We start from the raw sequence: 22,812 nt of genomic DNA, 5'->3' as shown, positions 1-22,812 counted from the left end.
GCGATATTCAATATGTGATACAATATTGCTTAAAGTGTGTAAAATCTATTTAAATTATATAAAAAAAATATAAAAAAACTGAGAATAATACCATTTGTGTGTCTGGGAAAAGCATAAAATTTATCTTTTGTTATTAAAAATAAGATCTAAAAATGGTAGTCTTCACATGAATTAAATATACGCTGAGACATAATAAAGCTACAAAGGTTATTCAGCCAAGAGCACTGAGTGATTTTCTCTTTTTCTTTTGTAGTTTGGCAGACAGCGACAGGTTTACCGTATTAGCAGGCTGTCACTTTAAGACCTAATGCACAGATCCTATTGACACGCATTTGGTTTCTTTCCCCAACTGATATCGTTCACTTAAATCATAACCGGCTGTGTTTACATGAATACTCATCAAGACAGCCATTTTGACATAACTGTGTGTGTGTATCTGACAGTTCGAGTGTGTAAGAAGGCACGAAACAGAACTGAAGGGATCACACGCTTTCAGAGAGGCGGCTTGTGCGCATGTTTCGGTGTGTGTGTCAGACAGCAGACAGCGCAAGACTGCAAGGAGGTGTTTTTCGCAAGTTATTGCGTTTCATAACTTTTTTACCGTCAAGAAAGTCACATAAGTAACAGTCGTGTGCCCAGTCTATTCTCTGCTATATGCGTCGACCTAAAACTTACACTTTTCACAATGTTGAAGTAGCATATTAAAATCATTCAGATATGGCATGCCATTGCGATATGCATATAGCAATATGTACATTTGCGATATATTACAATAATTTCGATATATTGTGCTGCCCTACCCTATACTGTATGTAATGTTAATATTTGGATATTGAATTTTTGTCTTCGACAGTCATAAATTGACAGGGTTATTTTTTTAGGATGTACAAAGAATCTATCCAGGTTTGTTTATTTCATTTGTACATGAAATCTTCAGGAAATTCTTATCCGATAGATGTTTAAGAAAATTGAAAGTGTCTGTTCTGGATTGTAGACTCTCTTCAGTGCTGCCCAAGCCAAAAGTAAGCCATCGCTGAAGGATCTCTGCCCAGAGGACAAGCGTCGGATTGCTAATCTCATCCAGGAGCTGGCCCGGTAAAGCCCTCTCATTATAGTGATCTGATGCTTTTTAGACTGAGTGAATGATTACAGTAGACCTCAAGCCAATGTGATTTTCTGTGATCTGATTTTGATTCTGTTTCTTTTCAGAGTGAGTGAAGAAAAAGAGGAATCTGTACAGAAACTCAGGGATGAACAGGAAACCTTTGAGAAAAAAATCCAACAGTTAGAGCAACAAAACCAGCTCATCGTACACGAGAGAGAAAGTATCCTTTTATAACAGAAACAGTAAGGACGCTCTGGTCGAGTTTAGGTTTTAGGCTTTCATGTAAATGTAAATCATATCAATTGCATTTTAATGGCAAACATTCCGTGGGATATTTTCCTAGTTCAATCTAGGGGTGGTGGCTGTGATCAAACTCATATTATTGTATAAGATTTTATTTCACAATATAGTTATTTTTTTGCTGCTAATTAAAAAAAATATTTTTATACACCATGTTCCAAATTATTATGCAAGTGACAGTAGAATTTCAGTACAATAAACATTCAGATTTTAGTTTGTCAAAGAGTTTGATTGTTTTATTCCTCATATCTTTTTAGATAATTGGTATCAATCTCAGACAGGTTTAAGTAGTTTGAAACAGATTAAACAAATTATTTGTATTAAAAGGGCAGCTATAAAAAAGCCACTGTTGAGCAAAAAACTGGTATTTGAAGCTGCAGGTGTCTCTGGAGTCCCAAGAACCTCTCCATGCAGTGGTGCATAAAGTTGCATTTCTGCCACCCTAACCAAAGCAAAAGAGAAACGTTTGCATAATAATTTTGGAACGCAGCGTATTAAACATATCCTCAACTGGCATCCTTCCTGGTGATATTAATTCAGAATAGACATTTATGGTTATGTGAGTAATTAAAATTATTTTAATATATACACTACTATTGCAAAGTCTTGGGTCGGTAAGATATTTAAAATAAAAAAATATTTGAGCAAAGTTTATGCTTATTTATTTTATCATAAATACAGTAAAACATTAATAATGTGAAATTGTATAATAACTTTAAGTAACTGTTTTCTATTGTAATACATTTTAACATGTAATTTATTCATTTAATGGCAAAGCTGATTTTTTTTAGCATCATAACTCCCGTCTTCAGCCTTAAATATGAATAGATATAAATATAAACAGTTAAATATTTTTATTATATTTAAATTATAAATTAATATAATAATTATATGAATATATTATATGAATGATGCATAATTACAATTCATACCATATACATATATAATAAATAATTGGCTGCAAAAGATGGTAGAGCTGCTCGATTAATCGTTAAAAGATCGCGATCTCGATTCAAACACCCACACGATCTTATTCCTAAATGGCCGTGATTCTGCTGTCACATCGCAAGCATCAGCGGAGCATGAACAGGGTGTCCACTGGCACGGAGCGAGCATTTCCAATGAATTCCTATGAACTTCCATAGGAATGAACTGAAAACGCACTTTCTGTTCCACACCAGTGGACACGCTTCCGATGTGAACACTCCCATTTATTGATATGGGCAGGGACAAAACACGTGCTGCTCGCACTCCGCGGTCGCTTATGATGTGAAACTGTTTAAAACTAAGACTTTGGTTAACCAGTTTGAAAGTACGATCATCAAACTGTAACTTTAAAATCTGTGCGCGCTGCTGCTGCTGATCCGGAGAGAGCAGCCGCCTTCACAAGCAATCTCCTCAACCACACAATATTGTTATTTATGTGTTACAAACATTTAAATAACGGGATAAAAGTTTATAGTTTGGGTATAACACAGTATTGTATAAAATAAGAGTATATTATCTTTTTAAAAAGTATTTGACACTTGTATGTATATTATTGCTTATCGTTACGGCAGGAAGTGGCGACAAGTGATTGTTTAAAAAAGTGTTTGTCATTGAATCGTTCATTTAAAAGATTTATTCACAAACGCTCATTCATCCAATAATGAAACAAGACGTAAGGAATGAGACATTGACTCCAAATTATTTTTTATTTTGTTCAAATTAATATATCTTTTAAATAGACTATTTTGTCAGAACCTCTAGTTTGCATGTTATTTTGTTTAGTACCCCCCCCCCCCAGAACTGAATCTCCATTTTACACAAAAAAATTGTGATTGTCAATTTATCCAGAATCGTGCATCAGCTCTAAAAGATGGGCAATTTTGTCTCTAAAATTCTTTCTCTCTAAACTGCTTTAATGTGGAGTGAGAGATACCGGGGGAGTGGCTTCATTGCATCAGATACATGTCACTTTACTCACAGCTGATTGGTCCAGGTTTGAAAAATACCTTCTCCGGAGCAGTTTGCCGTGTAGCGTAAGTTACATGACGATAAAACCTGATAAAAACCAGTCCACCTTCTTGAGCCGGAAAAACCAAACTAATCTCAAACTTAGGTGGCAATTGAAACCGGCTCCATGCAACAGGCCACTGATGAATTTAATGCATACTCGTTAAATAAAAGTATGAATTTCTTTAAAGAAAACAGAACAAAAACAAAACTTTTGAACGGTGGTGTAATTCACAATGTGGTGACTTAAATCTCAGAGAAAGTGAAGGACTGTTTTGTATATTAGACTGACAGGGGGCAGTGTTGTCTAAGCATTGGATTCATGTTCAGCCTTGTCGTGACTGCTGTAGGGGCAATATAACCACAGGACGTCATTGAGATTTTTGAATTACACTCGTGCATGAAGGGTTGAGGATCCACGTTCTTTGGCTTTATGCGTCTCATTGGACTACTCTAATATTGAATCTTTTCAATGAAGATGAAATGGGCTTCGTTTGCAGCATGATTGTGTGAAATGTAACAGACAAAAGACAAAGAGAATGCACACTGTGTTACGTTTAATATTTACTATTTTAGATGCCAGTTTTTGAGCTCGGGGATCGGACCCGTCCTTGGTTTGGGTTGAACTGCTTTTAATTTTCGTTTGAAATTGAAAGAGCTGGCACTGATCACATGACCACTGGGAACAGAGTGGGTTTCTTCTCGTGCCAACCTGTCATCCGACTGGCACATCACAAACTTCGCACAGTTCGGATGCTCCTTTTTTTTCCCTTGCGTCTCTGCCAGCTTTGATGATCTTGCTTTGGTCAAAAGACATGGCGAACCATCAGTTTCGGCCAACACTGTGAAATACGACGAGCAATCGCAGGCTGCTAAATTGCAGATTTGGCAGGCGAGCTCAGAAATTAGGCGAGCTCAACTCAATTAAATGCACTTTGGCTCCGCGGCCTGGCATTTCTACTAAAATTCAAAACTCCATTAAAAAGAGATTGTAGTGCAAGACAAACTCTATGAAAGCCCCCTGTGGAGACAGGGCGGGCTCTAAAGGTATCAGACAGATGCTGGCCCACAGAGCTGTTCTTAAAGGTTAAGGGGGACGCAAAAAGACAAACCGAGAGTTACGAGGGCCTGTGTAGAATAATTGCTCACATTGTCTCCATCTCATCTGCCAGGATTGCGATTATCAAGAGGAAATATCTCCGTAGGAGGGGGGGAAATTATAAGTTACATTCTGTGCGTAGGAAGAATTTTGAAGCTTGTGTACGGAATGAAATTAGAATTTTCTCAAGCCTGTCTTTGGCATTCTACCCCACGTCTCTGAGCGGTAGATTCTATTACAGAGAAGCTCGCAATCTTTGTTCTTCACAAGGAATTTACATCAAGAAGCATGGAAGACACAAAGGAGAAGTTGAATGCATTCATCAATATCATTAATCTTATTGAAGTTTGCATGGTCGCTTTTCTGAACGCCGCGGATGGATCAGAGGAGCAGAAGTCCTTTTGTAATAGTTTGTTTGACTAGTTCTAAATCCGTGCATCCTGGCGGGATGAGTTTAGGTGGGGCACAAGCCCTCACAGAAATGCCACTTAATCACAAACCCACCGCTTGCATATTGTTTATGACCAATTAGTTTTGTAGACACACTAATAATTGGAAGTAATAAACCACATGCTCGCAGCAAATGAAGTCTCCTCGTGATATATAAATAATCAAATCATCAGTGGCTTGGTGAGTCATTTTCACTGTTATTTAAATCGAAGCGTGCGGTTGTGTGAACTGTCCTCCTATCGATTTACATCTCAACCTACACGCGCAGACCATCCGGCCGAGAGGGCCTGTAAAATATTCTCTTCAGCGCAATTTTGCTCTAGCTCGAGGTGGATTTCATTATTTTATTTCTGCGCGGGCTGACAGGGGAGTGAATCATGTTGACAGCGCCTGTCTGAAATATCGAATGCAAACTCTGATTTTGTGTATTTTTGGATGGGGGTGGAGACGCACCGTGCCTGCAGCTTTCTTTTCTCCTGATGTAGGCCCTCGGAATGAGCTCTGATTGGCCGGCAGCCAACAGAGGTGCCTGCGCGGCGGGAAGCGAGAGAGAATCTTATCAGTCCCGCTCCAGTCGCTCCAGATTACCAGGCGCTGAGCGTTCCCGCACGCCCTTCTGTTAATGTATTAATATGTGTGTTTACGCCCAACCTGTCTATCGGAGTATCAGAAGCCTCTCGTCAGCTGCGAGGTAGATGCCTGCGTGAGATGCACTCTATCTATGAGACAGGCTCTCCGTTCTCATTACAAATGAGAGGCCTATTTATGGTAAGGGTCCTTGTTGAACAGTTACTCATTTCATACCTGCTATTACACGCGGTTTGACATGCAGCTGTCATAAAGGACATTGTTTGTTGGCACCTCAGGATTTGATATCCCTTTGTATCCTCTCATCCTCGACAGTCAGATGTTGACTAATGATCTTGAATGTGCTACAATAATAAACCTGAAGGATTTAGGGAAGATATTTTCACCCACATTCTTAACAAGGACTCAATTGTCAATTTGTAGTTACGCTTTCTTTTTGTGACCTTAGCATGCAGAACAAAGGATGTCAAACTCCTGTTTGCATCACCTGACCTTGCGCGGGTCGCACCACAGAGGCTGAATTTATTGAACCAATTATTTGAACATATATTTAAGAATGTAATTTATTCCTGTGATGGCAAAGCGGAATTTTCAGCATCATTACTCCAGTCTTCAGTGTCACATGATCCTTCAGAAATCATTCTTCTAATATGTTAATTTAGCGATAAAGAAACATTTCGTATTATTATCAATGTTGAAAAATAGTTGTGCAGCCTAATATTTGATTTAATATTTTTGTGGAAACTGTGAAAAGAGCAGCATTTATTTGAAATATAAATATTTTGTAACCTTATAAATGCTTATAAATTTAATCCATCCTTGCTGAATACAAGTATGCATTAAAAAAACTAAACAAAAAAAAAAATCTTATTTGAACAGTAGAGTGTGTATAATTTTTTACTATCTGATAGTCTAAAAAGCTGCTTTAATAACAATTGGGGTAAAGCAAATGGGAGCAGATGGAATTTGCTAATTTGATTTATCAGAGGGCTTCATATTACATTTCTAATTACCAAATGAAAATGGCAATTGGGGAATATTATAACCACTCACTCTCTTGGCTCTTAACTTTAGTTTTTAAAAGTCTGATATATTTAATACTTCAATACTCTGAAACTGAGCATTAACACAAAATTAGTTATTTGTAGTAATTGTATGGCTAATTGTAATTACAGGCCTGCTTCTCATATAAACTGACAGCACTGAATCAGTGGTATTAGTGTATAATGTATTTATTTTTTGTATCATGAATTTACATTATGTGTGAATACTGAAAGTAGTATGTAATCAAGCGAAACGTTACCATTTTAAGATGCAAGCTATAATGTGCAACACAACAAATTGAATCATTTATCTGTCCTCTATGACCTGTTTGACTAACTTCTGTGGAATGCAAGAGAGGATATTTCAAGACAACACTGGACCCCATTGACTTCCATTGTATGGACAATTCATTTTATGTTCTGCAGAAGAATGCAAGTCATTCAGGTCTGGAATAACGTGGCTGTTTTTGGGTGAATTGTTCCTTAATGCACCATATTGCTTGGCAGCTGTAAGGAAATTATTATACAAATACTATATTATTTTATGTATTGAACATTGGTGTCCTGGTCTGTTCTTATCACCTTGCCTTTACAATGGTAAAAATCACTAATGCATGGCCTTGTGTGGCCTAGTATTTATGAAATTCTGTTTCCTTTTTCTATTGTGCAGTATTCTGGAGATTTTAATACTAGCCTTTGTTTTTAGGTAAGATTTACCATGCTTATCTTATGAGTATTGGATTGAGAGGCTGTTGAGCAGAGGCTGGATTTAGTGTTTATTGACATTGTAATAACGGAGATATGAGGACTATAAATAATCTCTATATCGTTCTAACTTTCAGTCGTTTTGATCTGTATTGCCCCTCTCGAGTTCCTAGGCCTTGAGGTATTATGATGATCGCTGAGCGGTTGTGCTCTACAGCCATGCTGATTATTAAGAAGAAAGACCAAAAAAAGTCGCTTTCCATTATTGCTTTCCACGTTGGAAAATTAGATCTACCGAATAGATTCCTGCAGAGCGTGTGAGAGTAAGCGAGCGTACGTCACGCTGTCATTAGTCGGCGCAGTCGGCGTGGCTGTGGTTCTGCTCCAGATCAGCTGAGTTCTGCCCAATGCTGTATGCGTGCCAGCTCTCTCTGTCTCATGGCCTGGCATTCTGCCCACCCCTGCCCAGCCAGACCCAGATGGAGGAGTGTGTGAAGCCCTAGCCCCGAAGAAACACTTCTATCTCTTCTCTGCAGTGCTGCTGTCTCTTCTCGCTTTCTTCTCTGTCTGTGCACTTTTTCAAAAAGTCACAAACATGACTCCTGGTATTGGTGGCTGGGATTCAGCCAGAGAGACTCAAATGTCAGGAGCCAGGACATTTGGGTCTCCATTTCTCAGGAGTAGAAATCCAACTGGTCTCCTCTTTTTGATATAAGGACACTGGGCAACTTAGCTCTCTGTGGGAGAATTTTTATATTTTAAGTTCTTCTTGTAGCTTTTCCTGTTATACCTAAACTTATTCAGTTGAATTTTTATTTTAGGATGTTTAAATTGTACCTAGAGTTGTATTTTATTTTTAACCTTTTTTCCCAACTAGGGATGCACCGAATCCAGGATTCGGGTTCGGATTCGGCCGAATATTGGGCTTTTGGACTGGGTTCGGTTTCTGCCGAACCTTAGAATTTTTTCCCACCGAATCGAACCCTAGGCTTGCACTACGAGCGCTACGCTGGTCGAACGTAATGACGCCACCGTTGATTATGGGAACGTGTTTACTCGCTGGACCGTTCAAAAGCAGTCGGCTGTGAGAAAGTGAAAATGGAACTCGTGAACAGAAAACGTGTTGTTGGCAGTACTTTAAGTCAAAAGAAGGCGATTCAAGTCTATCAAGTTCAATTTGCAATGCCGATTCTTGTGGTGACAAGGACCCTAAACAATATAACCGCTGTTAAAACATTTGCATATTAAACATCCGAAAGAATACGAGTTGTGCATGAAGGAATCTACAGACAGCAGCCAAAATGCAGCAACTTCAGGTAGGAAGGACAGTCATCCTGGCATAACGTTGTCTATTCTTAATTAAAATGAAATTAAATTGGATGCTCATTTCGGTTCATTTTCCTAACCGACAACCGCTGCTCATTATCCGATTATTAACCGTTAACTGATACGATTATAATATTGAATTGGCATTAAATAAAAATACGATTGACGAGTGTCTGTGACCTGTTAAAAATACTTTTTTCATGGGTTTATTTCCCTGTGCAAACAAGAGCACACAGATCAGATAAAATATAAATAAAAAGAATAAAATAAATAGGCCCACACTAAATATTTTTCACTTAAATAATTACCAAATTAAGATGACAAAACCAAAATACACTGAATCCGTTTGAAGCTTTGAAGAACCGGAATAGTTTTTTTGTCAAATAAAAATAGCAGGTCTACCTCAATCCACACCTTGTATGTTTAAAAAAAAAAAAAAAATTGTTTTAAGTAACATGTCTAAGTGATGTGGGGCGCAGCCTGTTGACAGTTAAACCCGCGGAAGAAAACCCCATCTCGCCTTGTTTATACTTTCGTCTGTCTCTGCAGCGCGAGCCTCCAATGACTGCGCGCGCGCCTTCTGCGCTCTCCGTTGTGCTGTTCTTTGAAACGTGAAAGGGTGACTCAGGGTAATTGTTCTATAAACCATCAGGAAACAACGGCGAGAACAACTTGTGACAATGTTTACTTTAGTGAACTTGACCAAAACCACACTACGAAAAGCCTTAAACAAGGCTTCAGATGGCACTAATGCCCCGGGAATACAGAGATAATGCCTCGCTAGAGTGGCCAGCCTCGGGAAGTGCCTTTCATTTGCTTTCCACCAGTCAGGAGCTTGTACTACTGCTGTATTTTAATACAGGGTAGCATATTTTGCAATATGAGCATCATTACACTGCTGTGGACGTTGTTTACTTGATTAATGTGTTTACTGTGATAATGGACTAAGGATGGGAGTAGGATTCGGTATTCGGTTTCGGCAGAATCTTAACCAATGGATTCGGTATTCGACCGAACCCCAAAAATCTGGATTCGGTGCATCCCTATTCCCAACAAAACTGCTTGATACAGATTCAGATTTTTTTTGCCATTCTCTAAAAAAATCATAACCTGTGGTTGTAAGCACTGTACAAATTACCCTTGGTTTATACCATATTCAGTGTTGTTACTTATACTGCATGATATCAGTTCAGATTTTTCGGTGTTTAAAGATTTGCCTAGCCATCTGAATAACAAAAATGCCACCTCAAATCTTTATCCTCAAACGACAAAACTTACTTAAAACGATAAACAGATGTTTTAAGTACTGAACAAAAGACCTATTTTATTTTATTTTCGTCCTGTCAACTTGCAGACCGCTGACCTAGACCAAGAAAGCATCTTGAAATATTTTTTTGTTTTGCCTCTCAAGCTTGATGATTGGCAATTTCAATATATTTGAGTATTCACCTTGACATACAGCTGATTTTACAGTTACTAGTTACCTTTGGGGCACTACCCTTGAGGGAGGTTTCCTTTTGTACCTTCTGTATAAAGTCTCATGCATACTCAGCATTAGGTTGGCAACACTACATTGGGAGAAATGGATTACCATGTTTGGCTTGGGAGAGAGAGAGTTTTAGTCTAAGTGGGAACAGTTATTCAGTGCGTGTTGACCCTTGACCCACGGCACAGGCCTGCAGCAGCAGTACCGAGAGTGTCAGGAGCTGCTGGGACTCTATCAGCAGTACCTCTCCCAACAGCAAGAGAAACTCAACAAGTCTATCACAATGCTCAATCAGTCCTGCTCCCACAGCAAGGTGAGTACTAAGAGAGAGCGTGTCTGTGTGTGGGAGAGAGCGATAGAGAGAGGCCACAAATGGCTCAGACTGAACATGTGCGTGCACTGAATTTGTATCCTCTATATACTATGTTGGAATTTTAGCCGATCAGTCATGGCATTGTATAACCATAGCTAGTAAAAATTCATTTGTATGGCCCACTATCTTTATATCCTGGCAGACAGACCAACCAATTTATCGGCTGATATTTGGCCATTTTGAGATTGTGAATGCAAGCCCAGATTTTTTTTTTCCCCTTAAAGGTCCCGTTCTTCGTGTTTTTTTGAAGCTTTGATTGTGTTTACAGTGTGCAATATAACATGTGTTCATGTTTCGCGTGTAAAAAAACACAGTATTTTTCATACAATGTACTTATCTGTGTACCGCTGTTTTCACTGTCCTAAAAACGGCTGGTGATTTCCTCTTTCTATGAAGTCCCTCCTTCAGAAACACGTAACGAGTTCTGATTGTGCAAGCGCTTACCGTGTTGTAATTCGACCGCAGCTTAGCGCACGTGCCAGCAGTTCCTGTGTTGTGATTCGACAGCAGCTTAGCGCATGTTGGAAAGGTCACGCCTCTTAACGGAGAGATGTATGCGTTCAATAATCTCTACAGCGTCCCTGGGAAAGCCAAACAAAGGTGATTTGACTCCTGGATGAAAATATCAGCGTCTCGACGACATGGCGATAAACACACTCAACGCAACAGTTCCTTTTCTCCACGCGACACGTCCGCTTCTCCACGTGGGACAGCAACAAGACCGCGCCCCCTTTTTCGCGTTTCTTTGTGGGCGGAGGTTAGTCTGTTCTACTGCTCTACTGACGTAATTAAAGAAGGAAGTACCAGGATGTAGTCCAAGCCAGCCGTTCGCTGTAGGCTTTGAAAGGGAACTTCTGTTAAATAAAATATCTCGCTTGGCATTGAACTTTGAGCTTTATAATTTTACAGGTATTATTTATGCTCTAACAGCAACATTACACACTAACTAAAGTTTGAACAATGGGATCATGCGGAATGGGACCTTTAAAGAGTAAATACTGGGTGAATTTGTTATTTCGGTTACACATTCATTTTATCTAGAATGACTTTACGTATGTGTGTGTGTGTTTATACACCGAGCAGGCATAACATTATGACCACTGACAGGTAAAGTGAATAACACTTATCTCTTCATCTCGGCACCTGTTAGTGGGTGGGACATATTAGGCAGCAAATGAACATTTTGTCCTTAAAGTTGATGTGTTAGAAGCAGGAAAAATGGGCAAGTGTAAGGAATTGAGCGAGTTTAACAAGGGCCAAATTGTGATGGCTACACAACTATTGTGATGGCTACACAACTGGGTCAGAGCATCTCCATAACTGCGGCTCTTGTGGGGTGTTCCCGGTCTGCAGTGGTCAGTATCTATCAAAAGTGGTCCAAGGAAGGAACATTAGTGAACCAGCTACAGGGTCATGGGCGATCAAGGCTCATTGATGCACATGGGGAGCGAAGGCTGGCCCGTGTGGTCCGATCAAACAGACAAGCTACTGTAGCTCAAATTTCTTAAGAAGTAAATGCTGGTTCTGATAGAAAGGTGTCAGAATACACAGTGCATCGCAGTTTGTTGCGTATGGGGCTGCATAGCCATAGACCAGTCAGGGTGCCCATGCTGACCCCTGTCCACCACCGAAAGCAGCAACAGTGGGCACGTGAGCATCAGAACTGGACCACGGAACAATGGAAGAAGGTGGCCTGGTCTGATGAATCACGTTTTCTTTTACATCACGTGGATGGCCGGGTGCGTTTGCGTCGCTTAACTGGGGAACACATGGCACCAGGATGCACTATGGGAAGACAAGCCAGCGTAGACAGTGTGATGCTTTGGGCAATGTTCTGCTGGGAAACCTTGAGCCCTGCCATCCAGGTGGATGGTACTTTGATACGTACCACCTACCTAAGCATTGTTGCAGACCATGGACACCCTTGGAATACCCATGGAAACGGTATTCTCTGGTGGCTGTGGCCTCTTTCAACAGGGTAATGCGCCCTACCACAAAGCAAAAATGGTTCAGGAATGGTTTGAGTAGCACAACAAGAAGTTGGAGGTGTTGACTTGGCCTCCAAATTGCCCAGATCTCAATCCAATTGAGCATCTGTGGGATGTGCTGAACAAACAAGTCCGATCCATGGAGACCCCACCTTGCAACTTACAGGACTTATAGCTAACTTCTGCTAACATCTTGGTGCCAGATACCACATCACACCTTCAGGGGTCTAGTGGAGTCCATGCCTCGACGGGTCAGGGCAGTTTTGGCAGCAAAACGGGGACCAACACGATATTAGGAAGGTGGTCATAATGGTATGCCTGATTTGTGTGTGTGTTTGTGTGTGTGTGTGTGTGTGTGTATATAGATTTATATAACGATAACTTTGCTCACTGCAGGTGATTGGAAGTCCACCAGTAATTCCCTAGATTAGATTGTGCATGGCCAGTTGTATGTCATTTTCCCAGCTACAGATTTTGTTTTTCTGCCTTGCACATGGTCAAAGAGAGAGAGAGAGAGAGAGAGAGAGAGATGAGACTACCAAGGTTGCACGAAACATGAAATGGCATTCATAATTCATTTTACTTCTGTAATATGACATTTTGAAGTGAAAGAGAATATTTGAAAAGGAAAAATGAATGCCACAGTTTAATATTATCCATCTGAAGTTGTTTGGACATTCACTGCTGTGGCAGAATATGTATGTATGCATGTATGTATGTATTTTTACATACATTTGAAAAAAAATTGCAACATAACTATTCATACCAGTTCTCAATTTTCATAAAGGAAACGCTATAAAGAAATTACAAATGAATTGCATTTCATGAAACTGAATAACAAACACTATATGTAATAATATTAAAAGTAACCTTAGTATAAAAGTATATATATATATATATATATATATATATATATATATATATATATATATATATATATATATATATATATATATATATATATATATATATATATATATATATATATATATATATATATATATATATATATATATATATATATATATAATAAAATAAAATAAAAATAATAAAAAAACCTACCTCCTTTTATAACTTAAAACTCTCATAAATCTCTAATTATTCATAATAATAGTAACGTTTCTCATAGCAGACGATTTGAAGTCCAGCAGTAATTGCCTTGAAATGTGTTGTAGGTGAATTTGTTAGAAAAGCACTGTTTTGATGGCTCTGTCGGTGGTGTTTTTAAAAGGGATGGATTTAGAGAAGCAGTCTCTCAGAGAGGGGTTTTGGCATGCTGACACTTTAGCATCTATAACTGTTAACCTGTCAGCACACTAAAACCCTCTCAGAGAAGTTCCATCTCTAAATTCATCCCTTTTAAATCACTGTCACTAAAAATATTAAAGCTAAAACAAAATAAAACTCACTAACCAACACTGTAAAACTCATATGTTGTTTTACTTAGAACGTGCACCCTCCATCTTAAGCTTGTATAAGGGAAATGAGCTTGTCCTCTCTGAAACCTTGGCTGTGAGTAATGTATGTTTACATGCTCCACGACCTCCTCTTGAATTAGTCAGCGGCCCATTTCTGTACCCTCCGAGGCGGACAATTCTCCTTTGTCCTGAATGTTTATCTCTTCGGTGATTGACCTTGGGTTGTTGCGTCCTCTTGGGATGAGCCCATCCTCTCTGACTCCCTTGAGTAAAACCTGCTTTCGTTGCTACATTATTAAAAGGTCAGAGGTGACGTGTATACTTTTCTCCACCTCTGCTCGATCCCACAGATTCCTAGCAGCGGAGGGGTGCCCAGGAGTTCTCTGGGTGGGAGAGGAAGTGCTTTAGATGGATCTTACTTGGACCTTCCTTCATCAGGAAGTAGAACCGAGAGAGGTGGGCCAGTGGAGTGCACTCATTCTTTCTCAACTGGACCTTTCAGCGCACCCTCCAGCAGCGAGCAGAACTGCGAAGTCCATGACAGGCACACCAATCGCAATACTGAAGGTGGATGTAGTGATCCCAGCTTCTCCAACAGGGAGCCCTCAGCCTGTGATGCCCTGAAGCTTTGTGGTGCCTCTGAATCTAAATGCTCTCATCAGTGCCACAGAATGGAGAGAGATGACATGCGTGGTGCTATTCGAACCGGACTAGTGCCGCCTTCTGGTCGGGAGAACTGGGAGGAGAAACGACAGTGTCTGTTCTTGCAGAAGAAACAGCTGGAGATGGAAAGGGAGAGAATTCAAGCTCGGTTAGCTCAACAGGAAGAGACACTTTTGCTCCAGAACCAACAACTCCGTCAGTCTTACCTTCAGTACAGCAAGTAAGTGACTAATAATGCATCCACAGAAGTTCATGCACCTAGAAAGTATTTCTAGCTCACTGTACTACAATCATGATGTTTGGCTCATTTAAAAAATAGTCCTGCTATTTCCAGTGATAATCGACATTATGCCACAAACTCTGTTAATACAGCCTAACTTGAATTGAACCATGAATGTTCTTTTAATTTGTCTCTTTTGAAGGCTTCAACAAGCAACCAAGACAGACTTTGAGAAACCCCTAAATGGAGACAGCAGTTTTAATGAAGGTCCACAGCCCTGTTTAGTAATGGAGCAGGTAACACAAAGGTAAAGATTGTCTTCAAAATGGCATTAAATGCAAGGGCTGGAGGGAGAAAAATAAAAGACAAAGATAAAAACTTTAAATATACAAAAGTTCCCTGTTGAATATATCAAAATACCCCAAAATATTGGGGTCAGTGAGATTTTTTTTTGTAAAGAATAATTTATCAAAGAATCCTGAAAAAATGCATCTACTTTTCACAAAATATGAAGCACAACTGTTTTCAATATTGATAATATAAACTGTTTCTTGAGCTCAAAGTCAGCATATTAGAATTATTATAAGGTTCATGTGACACTTATGACTGGAATAATGACTGCTGAAATTTCAGCTCATAATATTACTGTTTTACTGTGTTTTTGGGTAAAATAAATGCAGCCTTGTTAAGCTACTCCAAGTTTTAAACGGTAGTGTAAAACAGTATCTTTCTATCTTTCTTATTCAGCAGTGAAATGAAAGAGAGAGGGTCACACATTCTGCAGGGAAGTGTTCAACAACCATTGAGTAACATACAATCAAAGGAACACGCATCAAGTTTTCAGCAACCGACACCTACATTTTCACACGGTACGTTCACAAGAAATGATGCTAGTTGTTCATTTCTGCTTTTTACTTTACCATATTCATTGAAAATTGGCATTACATATCAAGTATCTCTCATTTTCTCCCTGCAGATATCTCCATTACCAAGAAGGATATGGCCACCTCTCCTGTGATTCCAGAAAGCTTCCAGACTTCTGCTCTTCCCAAAATTCCTTCTCTTGGCCTTCCCAGAACTCCACAGGCCGCCAGGTGAGTTAAGGTGTCCCTCAGGGTTCTGTCTTTGGTCCACTCCTGTTTTCTATGCCATGTATTGGCAGAGGAAAGTAACGAATAACATTTACTCGCGTTACTGTAATTGAGTAGTTTTTCTGTGTACTTCTACTTTTGTAAGTAGTTTTAAAAATCTGTAATTTTACTTTTACTTAAGTATGTTTTGTTTGAAGTATTGTACTTCGCTACATTTTAAACCACATCCGTTACGGAGTAAAAATAAATAATACAAAGGGGGGGAAATCACGCGCTCCGGAAATGACTGCATTGAACTGAAGGGCGGGAGAACAAACACGCAAAAATCATAAAAAGATGGAGACGGACAAGACGGACGTCAGTGATGCAGAGCCAGCTGAAGGCGAAATACTGTCGCGAATCCCTGGCTAGTGTGGAAATACTGTCTTTGGATATAGAAAAAATATATAACAACGTGTGGTTGTCCTGGATATCCAATTTGCAAAAAATGTGGATGTAAAGTGACTGCAAAAGGAGGAAACACATAGAATATGTTCAAGAACACATCCCTCTGTGCAGATAAAAGTATGTTTATAACTTAAGGCCGAATGATTTCTGTGATGCAGAGGGAAATCACGGAATTAACATTGAACTTACAGTATAACGCAGATGTCATGTAAAACACGCAAACTGATGGATGAATAAATACATTGAAAGTAGAGCTGTAGCTACAATATCAAATCGTGACATGGTCTGTGAATATTAAAGCGCAAAACACTGCTATATAAATATATGAACTGCTTGTTCTGTCAGTGCCGTTTCATTTACTACGTTAGATGGGCTACTCAAGTAGGCTATGATGCGCATGATGTTCAAGGTCTGAATCCGAAATCGCCACCTAAACCCTCTTTCACTATTCCCTATGTTAGTCCACTAATACAGTTCACTTGAAGGAGTAAAGGAAAACAAATGAGTGAATTCGGACAGCCATTGTTTGTACATCGGCTGTACTCTCGTTATTGCGGTGCAATGTGGGATTGAATGAGTCGAGTGCACTCAAAAATGTCCACTATGGTTTCGGACACCACTACAAATGCCCTATTTCATATTGCATTTCATCATTTTATTTGAATAAAAACCATTATCAAAGACACTCTGAAACAGGTCTTCACTAAAACCCGTCAAAATAAACGTTTGGTTTAACTAGAAGAAATTATAACAGAAATATATTACTAGTGTAGGCCTACAATGTAATGTACTTGTCAAAATAAAAATAATTGTAATAATAATAATACATAATTTAAACATTATTTAAGAATATATTTTGTATGGTTTAATTTAATAAATCTGTTTTGCATCATAAAATAAAAGGATAAAAGTTTGTTACATTTTATTTGATTACCACTATTTTTTGATAATATATTTGTATTAAATCATAAAAAGAAAAAAATCAAAGGACTATTATTCTTAAACATTTAAATAAATTAATGATAAGAATAATTTGTTAATCTAATTCATAATCCTTCAATGAATTAAGTTGATTAGACATGTTTTATTGACATTTTAATAAACAAAATGGTTTCAAGTTTGTTATAATAAAGCATTTGTTCAACCAAAAAAAACTGTTTTCATTCATTTAACGGCCATTTTAACTCATGATAATAATAAAAACCATAATTTAATAATACAGTTTATTTATTTATTAAATAATTGTTTAATACCTTAATGCTGTGAAACACTGATGTTTTCTGAGATGTTATTATATCGTGAAAGAATGAGATTATCACAACCCTACACAGGAGAGTCCCCCCACCCCTGCTGTTAAAAAAAGTAACTAAGTAACTTTTACATGTACATTTGCAATGGACTACTTGGGTAGATTTTTAGACCAGTAATTTTACTTGTACATAAGTAAAATTTAATTGAAGTAATAGTACTTTTACTTGAGTAGAATATTTGATTACTCTTTCCACCTCTGTGTATTGGCTTCTTTATACACTCATCTAAGTCATCCCAGCCTGTTCCCAGCTGTCTAAAACAACCAATGTGTTTTTCCACACCCTTTCTGTTTTTTTAGATTAGCAAAACATTTAATTTTGCCATTTGTGTGGTCACTCTTGCCAATTTACAATTATGTAGAGAGGCTGCTGTTGCAATTTAAAGATGGGGGTGGGTGGGGGGGGGGGGGGGGGGGGGGGGGGGGCTCCTGGTGCTTGAGAGAAGCCACTTTCAGGAAACTCAATGAAAAGAACCAGACAAGTAAATACGATTTAACAAGTTCAATTCAAGAAGGAGTGAAAAGAGGGAAATGACAGCAATTTTGGCTCAACAGCACAGCAGGGGCCAAGCACATGTATTAATTGTGTTTTTGGAGTCCCTGCCTTTGTGATGGAGCTTCTTAATGCACGAATGTGAAAGGAGAAGGGGAGGGAGAAGTGATATATGGGGGAATCCAAATAAAACACGGAAAAAGGGAGAGGAAGTGAAGCAAGAGAAAAAAAGAGGAAGCTGGTCTGGGCCGAACGCAGTGCGAGGCCTGTTTGATGAGTTAAATGAAGATTTTTGCCGGCCAGCGCTGAGGCTGACAGGAGCCAAGCTGAGTCCCATTAGCTGGCGTAGCAGGGCCCAGCAGCAGGTGTAATTGAACCGAGTCTTCCAGCTCGGGCCGAGAACGCGTCGCCTCCCTCAGCTTAATGAGAAAGAGTGAGGCAGAGAATGAATCACTGACCGCTAGCGCGAGACACACTCTGGGATAGGGAAGGAAATTCATTACCGTTTTCTTTTAACGTAGAAAGGTAATTAATGTGACAGCATGTCTTTTTTTTTCCCTCCCCCAACCCTCACTGCGAGAGAATGAGCATGTCTCGTTTAGCGCGCCATCTCTGAAAAATGCAGATTATTTGTAAGTCGTTTGTTAGGCGTATTTCTTCTTTTTTTTTTCTAGGAGAAAATGCACTGACTTCAGAAGTAATTGCCTTTTTTCCTCCCTCTGTTATATGCTATGGTGAATATTTTGCATTAATATGTTCCTTTCTGTCTCCGACGTTTCATTACCAAGGCAGAACTTTTACAGGGGCCGGGAAAATTAGGTTGCTTTGTGTGCAGCCATGATATTTGTGGGAGGCATACCAAGAGAATGTCAGAACTGACAGGGAATTGAATACTTGCATATGCTTTATATGTACCAGGGAACTTGATAAGCGCCACATGTGAACTAAGACTAGGGCAGAGATGTGTCTCTTAATGAACAGTCAAACTGTTGAATTTCAAGTGACCGTTCTAGATTTACCTTTCCTGGTGACATCAAGCGGCTTTGAAGCATTAAGTCAAAGATATGTGATAAAATAGGCAATGAAATAGATCTTTAGTTAGACATTTCTCCTTGGATTGTCAATCGATTAAACATTTTAGTTGAATCAATGTTATGCCAGTTAAGTAATTTGTCAATATTTACTGAGAAAAGCCTCTAGATTAAATTGCACAAATGGTAAGAAAATATCTACAGAATTTAAAAGGTATTAAAATAAATGTATAAAAAATAATTAGTGGGAATAGAACATTACATTTCTGTACATCTGACATGAAAGTCGTATTTAGATATAAAAGGACACATTTGCCTTTGTTAATCTTGACATGGTTAGTAGAGCATCATGGGAAACCTCCCTCGCGCACTAATACCAAACAGGCGCATAAACTCTAACAAGATGACCGTTTACCCTGAACCAGCACTATGGAAAGTTTATGTATGGACGATAAATATTTTATTGGATCCAACTGTCTGGAGAGGGTACTTTTGCATTATTCAAAACCAAACCTGATTTGCGGAAATCAATGAAGTGTGTTGTTTATTTATTTATTTTTAAGAAGCCAGAGGTTGAATGCTGCCAGGCTGTCTCCTGGACAACCTCAGGTCTGATGGGTCTGATGCCACAGGGACACAATTTAAAAGAACAACCGAATGCCCCTGTCAGCTCACAATGAATCAATAGACAAGAGTTTTACTACGATTTAATGGCCTGGGAACATTTTTTTGGGGGTTAATGAAAATGATTATGGATCTTATGTCAGCTAGAGATCATATAATTTCACTCCACCTGAAACAGGTAGTTTTCTTTGATTGTCAGTATCCTTTGGGTATGTTCTACATATATATATATATATATATATATATATATATATATATATATATATATATATATATATATATATATATATATATATATATATATATATATATATATATATATATATATATATATATATATATATATATATATATATATATATATATATGCACTATATTGCCAAAAGTATTGGGACACCCTTCCAAATCATTGAATTCAGGTGTCCCAATCACTTCCATGGCCACAGGTCAAGCACCTAGGCATGCAGTTCTGCAAACATTTATGATAGAATGGGTCGCTCTCAGGATCTCAGTGAATTCAAATTTCCTCACTACTAAATATTTCACGGTCAACTGTTAGTGGTATTATAACAAATAAATAAACTGGAAGCGATTGGAAACAACATCAACAGCCATGTGAAATCACAGAGCGGGGTCAGCGCACAGTCAGGCTCACAGTACGCAGAAGTTGCCAACTTTCTGCAGAGTCAATAGCTACAGACCTCAAAACTTTGTGTGGCCTTCAGATTAGCTCAAGAACAGTGCGTAAAGAGCTTCATGGAATGGGTTTCCATCCATGGCCGAGCAGCTGCATCCAAGCCTTACATCACCAAATGCAATGCAAAGCGTCGGATGCAGTGGTGTAAAGCACGCCGCCTCTGGACTCTAGAGCAGTGGAGATGTGTTCTCTGGAGTGACGAATCACGCTTCTCTGTCTGGCAATCCGATGGACGAGTGTAAAGTTTAGTGGAGGGGGGATTATGATGTCAGGTTGTTTTTCAGGGGTTGGGCTTGGCCCCTTAGTTCCAGGGAAAGAAACTCTTAATGCTTCAGCATTCCAAGACATTTTGGACAATTTCATGCTCCCAACTTGTGGGAACAGTTTGGGGATGGCCCCTTCCTGTTCCAACAGACTATGGACCTTGTTTTGTGCACTGGTGCACAAAGACATGGATGAGCGAGTTTGATGTGGACTGGAGGAACTTGACTGGCCTGTACAAAGTCCTGACCTCAACCCGATAGAACACCTTTGGGATGAATTAGAGTGGAGACTGTGAGCCAGGCCTTCTCGTCCAAAATCAGTGCCTGACCTCACAAATGCGCTTCTAGAAGAATGCTTAAAAATTCCAATAAACACACTCCTAAACCTTGTGGAAAGCCTTCCCAGAAGATATGAAGCTGTCATAGCTGCAAAGGATGGGCCAACTCCATATTAAACTCTACGGATTAAGAATGGGATGTAATTTAAAGTTAATGTGCATGTAAAGGCAGGCATCCCAAAACTTTTGGCAATACAGTGTACATATAATACTATTTATTTTAAATAAATTCATACCACCGTGATGGTGTATTTTGCATTGCTAGCTCCTCACATTTCCTTTTGAAAATATAAAATGTGTCACAAAAGAGGGAAGGCGATGAATTATGGAGTCAGACTGATAACCTCTGCAAGTCGTCAGAACAATACACTTATCATACCACGTCCTTCTTTCAAATGACCTACACCTTTTTAAATTACCCCTGTGCAGACTTGGGCCATCTCTTGTAAACTCCTCTTCACTGTACAAGGGGAAAATGTATTTGTTGTTTTGTTTTTTAATTTCGTATCATTTAAAATTTTCAGGGCTGTTTTGATAGAGCTGAAGTGAGAAATGTCAGTGCTCCTGCCCATGGCCTGTGCTTCTCCTCAGCTTACTATTGATTTGAAAGAAAATTGACATGCAGTTTTGTCAGTATTTGCCGTTTAGGATTTTTATATTACTGTTTGGGTACAAATTTGTTTGGGCTCTCAGGCGTGACGGACATTTTTAATGAGAACAGTAATATAACTGGAGTCAGAGGAAAAGGAAACTGATAAAATGTCTTTTGTTTGGAATTGTTGAAGTAGAACCCAATTCTTTCTCAGTGTCTTTCACCCTCTCTCTGCATTTTACTCTTCCTCGCTCTCATTGATGAGAGTAGGAGCTTGAGTTAATGAGTTAACCGGTAGAGATTGTAGTATATTGTTTATACCATGTTGGGATTTTCTTTGTTTTTAAACCCACCACCGAGCAGAAAAGTACAGCCTACTCTTCAAAAGTCACTAACATTTTTTGAATGATTTAAAACTATATATTATATTATGAATATTATCATATGTTAATGTAATGTTATATATTAAAATCATGATGTATTAAATATGTATTTTGTATTCAATAGAATTTCTGATTATTTTATTAGTTTTGTATTTTATTTTTCTCTAATAATCTAGAGACTTTAATACGGCTATTGTTCCGCTCGGCTCTACTTTTCTTTTCCAGCATCTTGAACTCTGTTCCCAGCGCTTAGCTGATCCGTTGAATGAACAGATAGCGTTTGGGATTAGCAAACCTCCTCTTAAGTGATATTAATGTCTCGTGGTCATTCGCCAGTGGACCTTGTGAAAAGCAATGAAAGCTTTTGGGTAAATATGACTGCCAAACACATTAGCATTCTCTCCGGCAATTTCCTCCTACCAACGCCCTAACATCCCCCTCCCCCGCCCAAACTACACCTACCCCTTCCCTTGTTATAGATTGTGACCGGCGGTAAGAAATGCATTATTCATATAGGCAATGTCGTCCGTTGATGGATGGCTGTTTGAGAGGCCTGTCCGTTAAATAAATCAACAAATAAAAATGCTAATTCTCACATTTCTAGAGGGAGCCTTGCCAAAGTCCCACCCCATCAGCCATCCACCCTCAGTGTAAGCTCTCTTTCTCTTTCCCTTTCCCTCTGATGCAAATATGCAAAAGGATTGTCGGATGGCAATCGATTGTCATTCGCCAAAATGCCAAAATGAGATTCCCGGATTGGACATTACTATCATTGTCATAGGACT

General features: G+C 38.9%; 1 protein-coding gene across 3 annotated transcripts in view; it reads left to right on the top strand.

The window, feature by feature from the left end:
- The window catches only part of kiaa1328 (KIAA1328 ortholog), a 32,601-nt gene that overhangs the window by 4,636 nt on the left and 5,153 nt on the right, over positions 1-22,812 (top strand). For 2 of the 3 annotated variants that reach the window (XM_079834961.1, XM_079834963.1), the window contains exons 4-10: positions 995-1,095; positions 1,210-1,325; positions 10,286-10,410; positions 14,227-14,759; positions 14,962-15,066; positions 15,507-15,628; positions 15,736-15,853. In XM_079834961.1, the coding sequence (XP_079691087.1) occupies positions 995-1,095; positions 1,210-1,325; positions 10,286-10,410; positions 14,227-14,759; positions 14,962-15,066; positions 15,507-15,628; positions 15,736-15,853 (1,220 nt within the window). The remainder of the gene's footprint in view (positions 1-994; positions 1,096-1,209; positions 1,326-10,285; positions 10,411-14,226; positions 14,760-14,961; positions 15,067-15,506; positions 15,629-15,735; positions 15,854-22,812) is intronic. The other variant, XM_079834962.1, reaches the window with a different exon arrangement.

The sequence above is a fragment of the Gobio gobio genome, assembly GCF_949357685.1.
Source record: "Gobio gobio genome assembly, chromosome: 14".
NCBI classification, from domain to species: Eukaryota; Metazoa; Chordata; class Actinopteri; order Cypriniformes; family Gobionidae; genus Gobio; species Gobio gobio.
The sequence above is the reverse complement of the archived record's forward strand: the minus strand, read 5'-3'. Positions and strand labels throughout refer to the sequence as shown.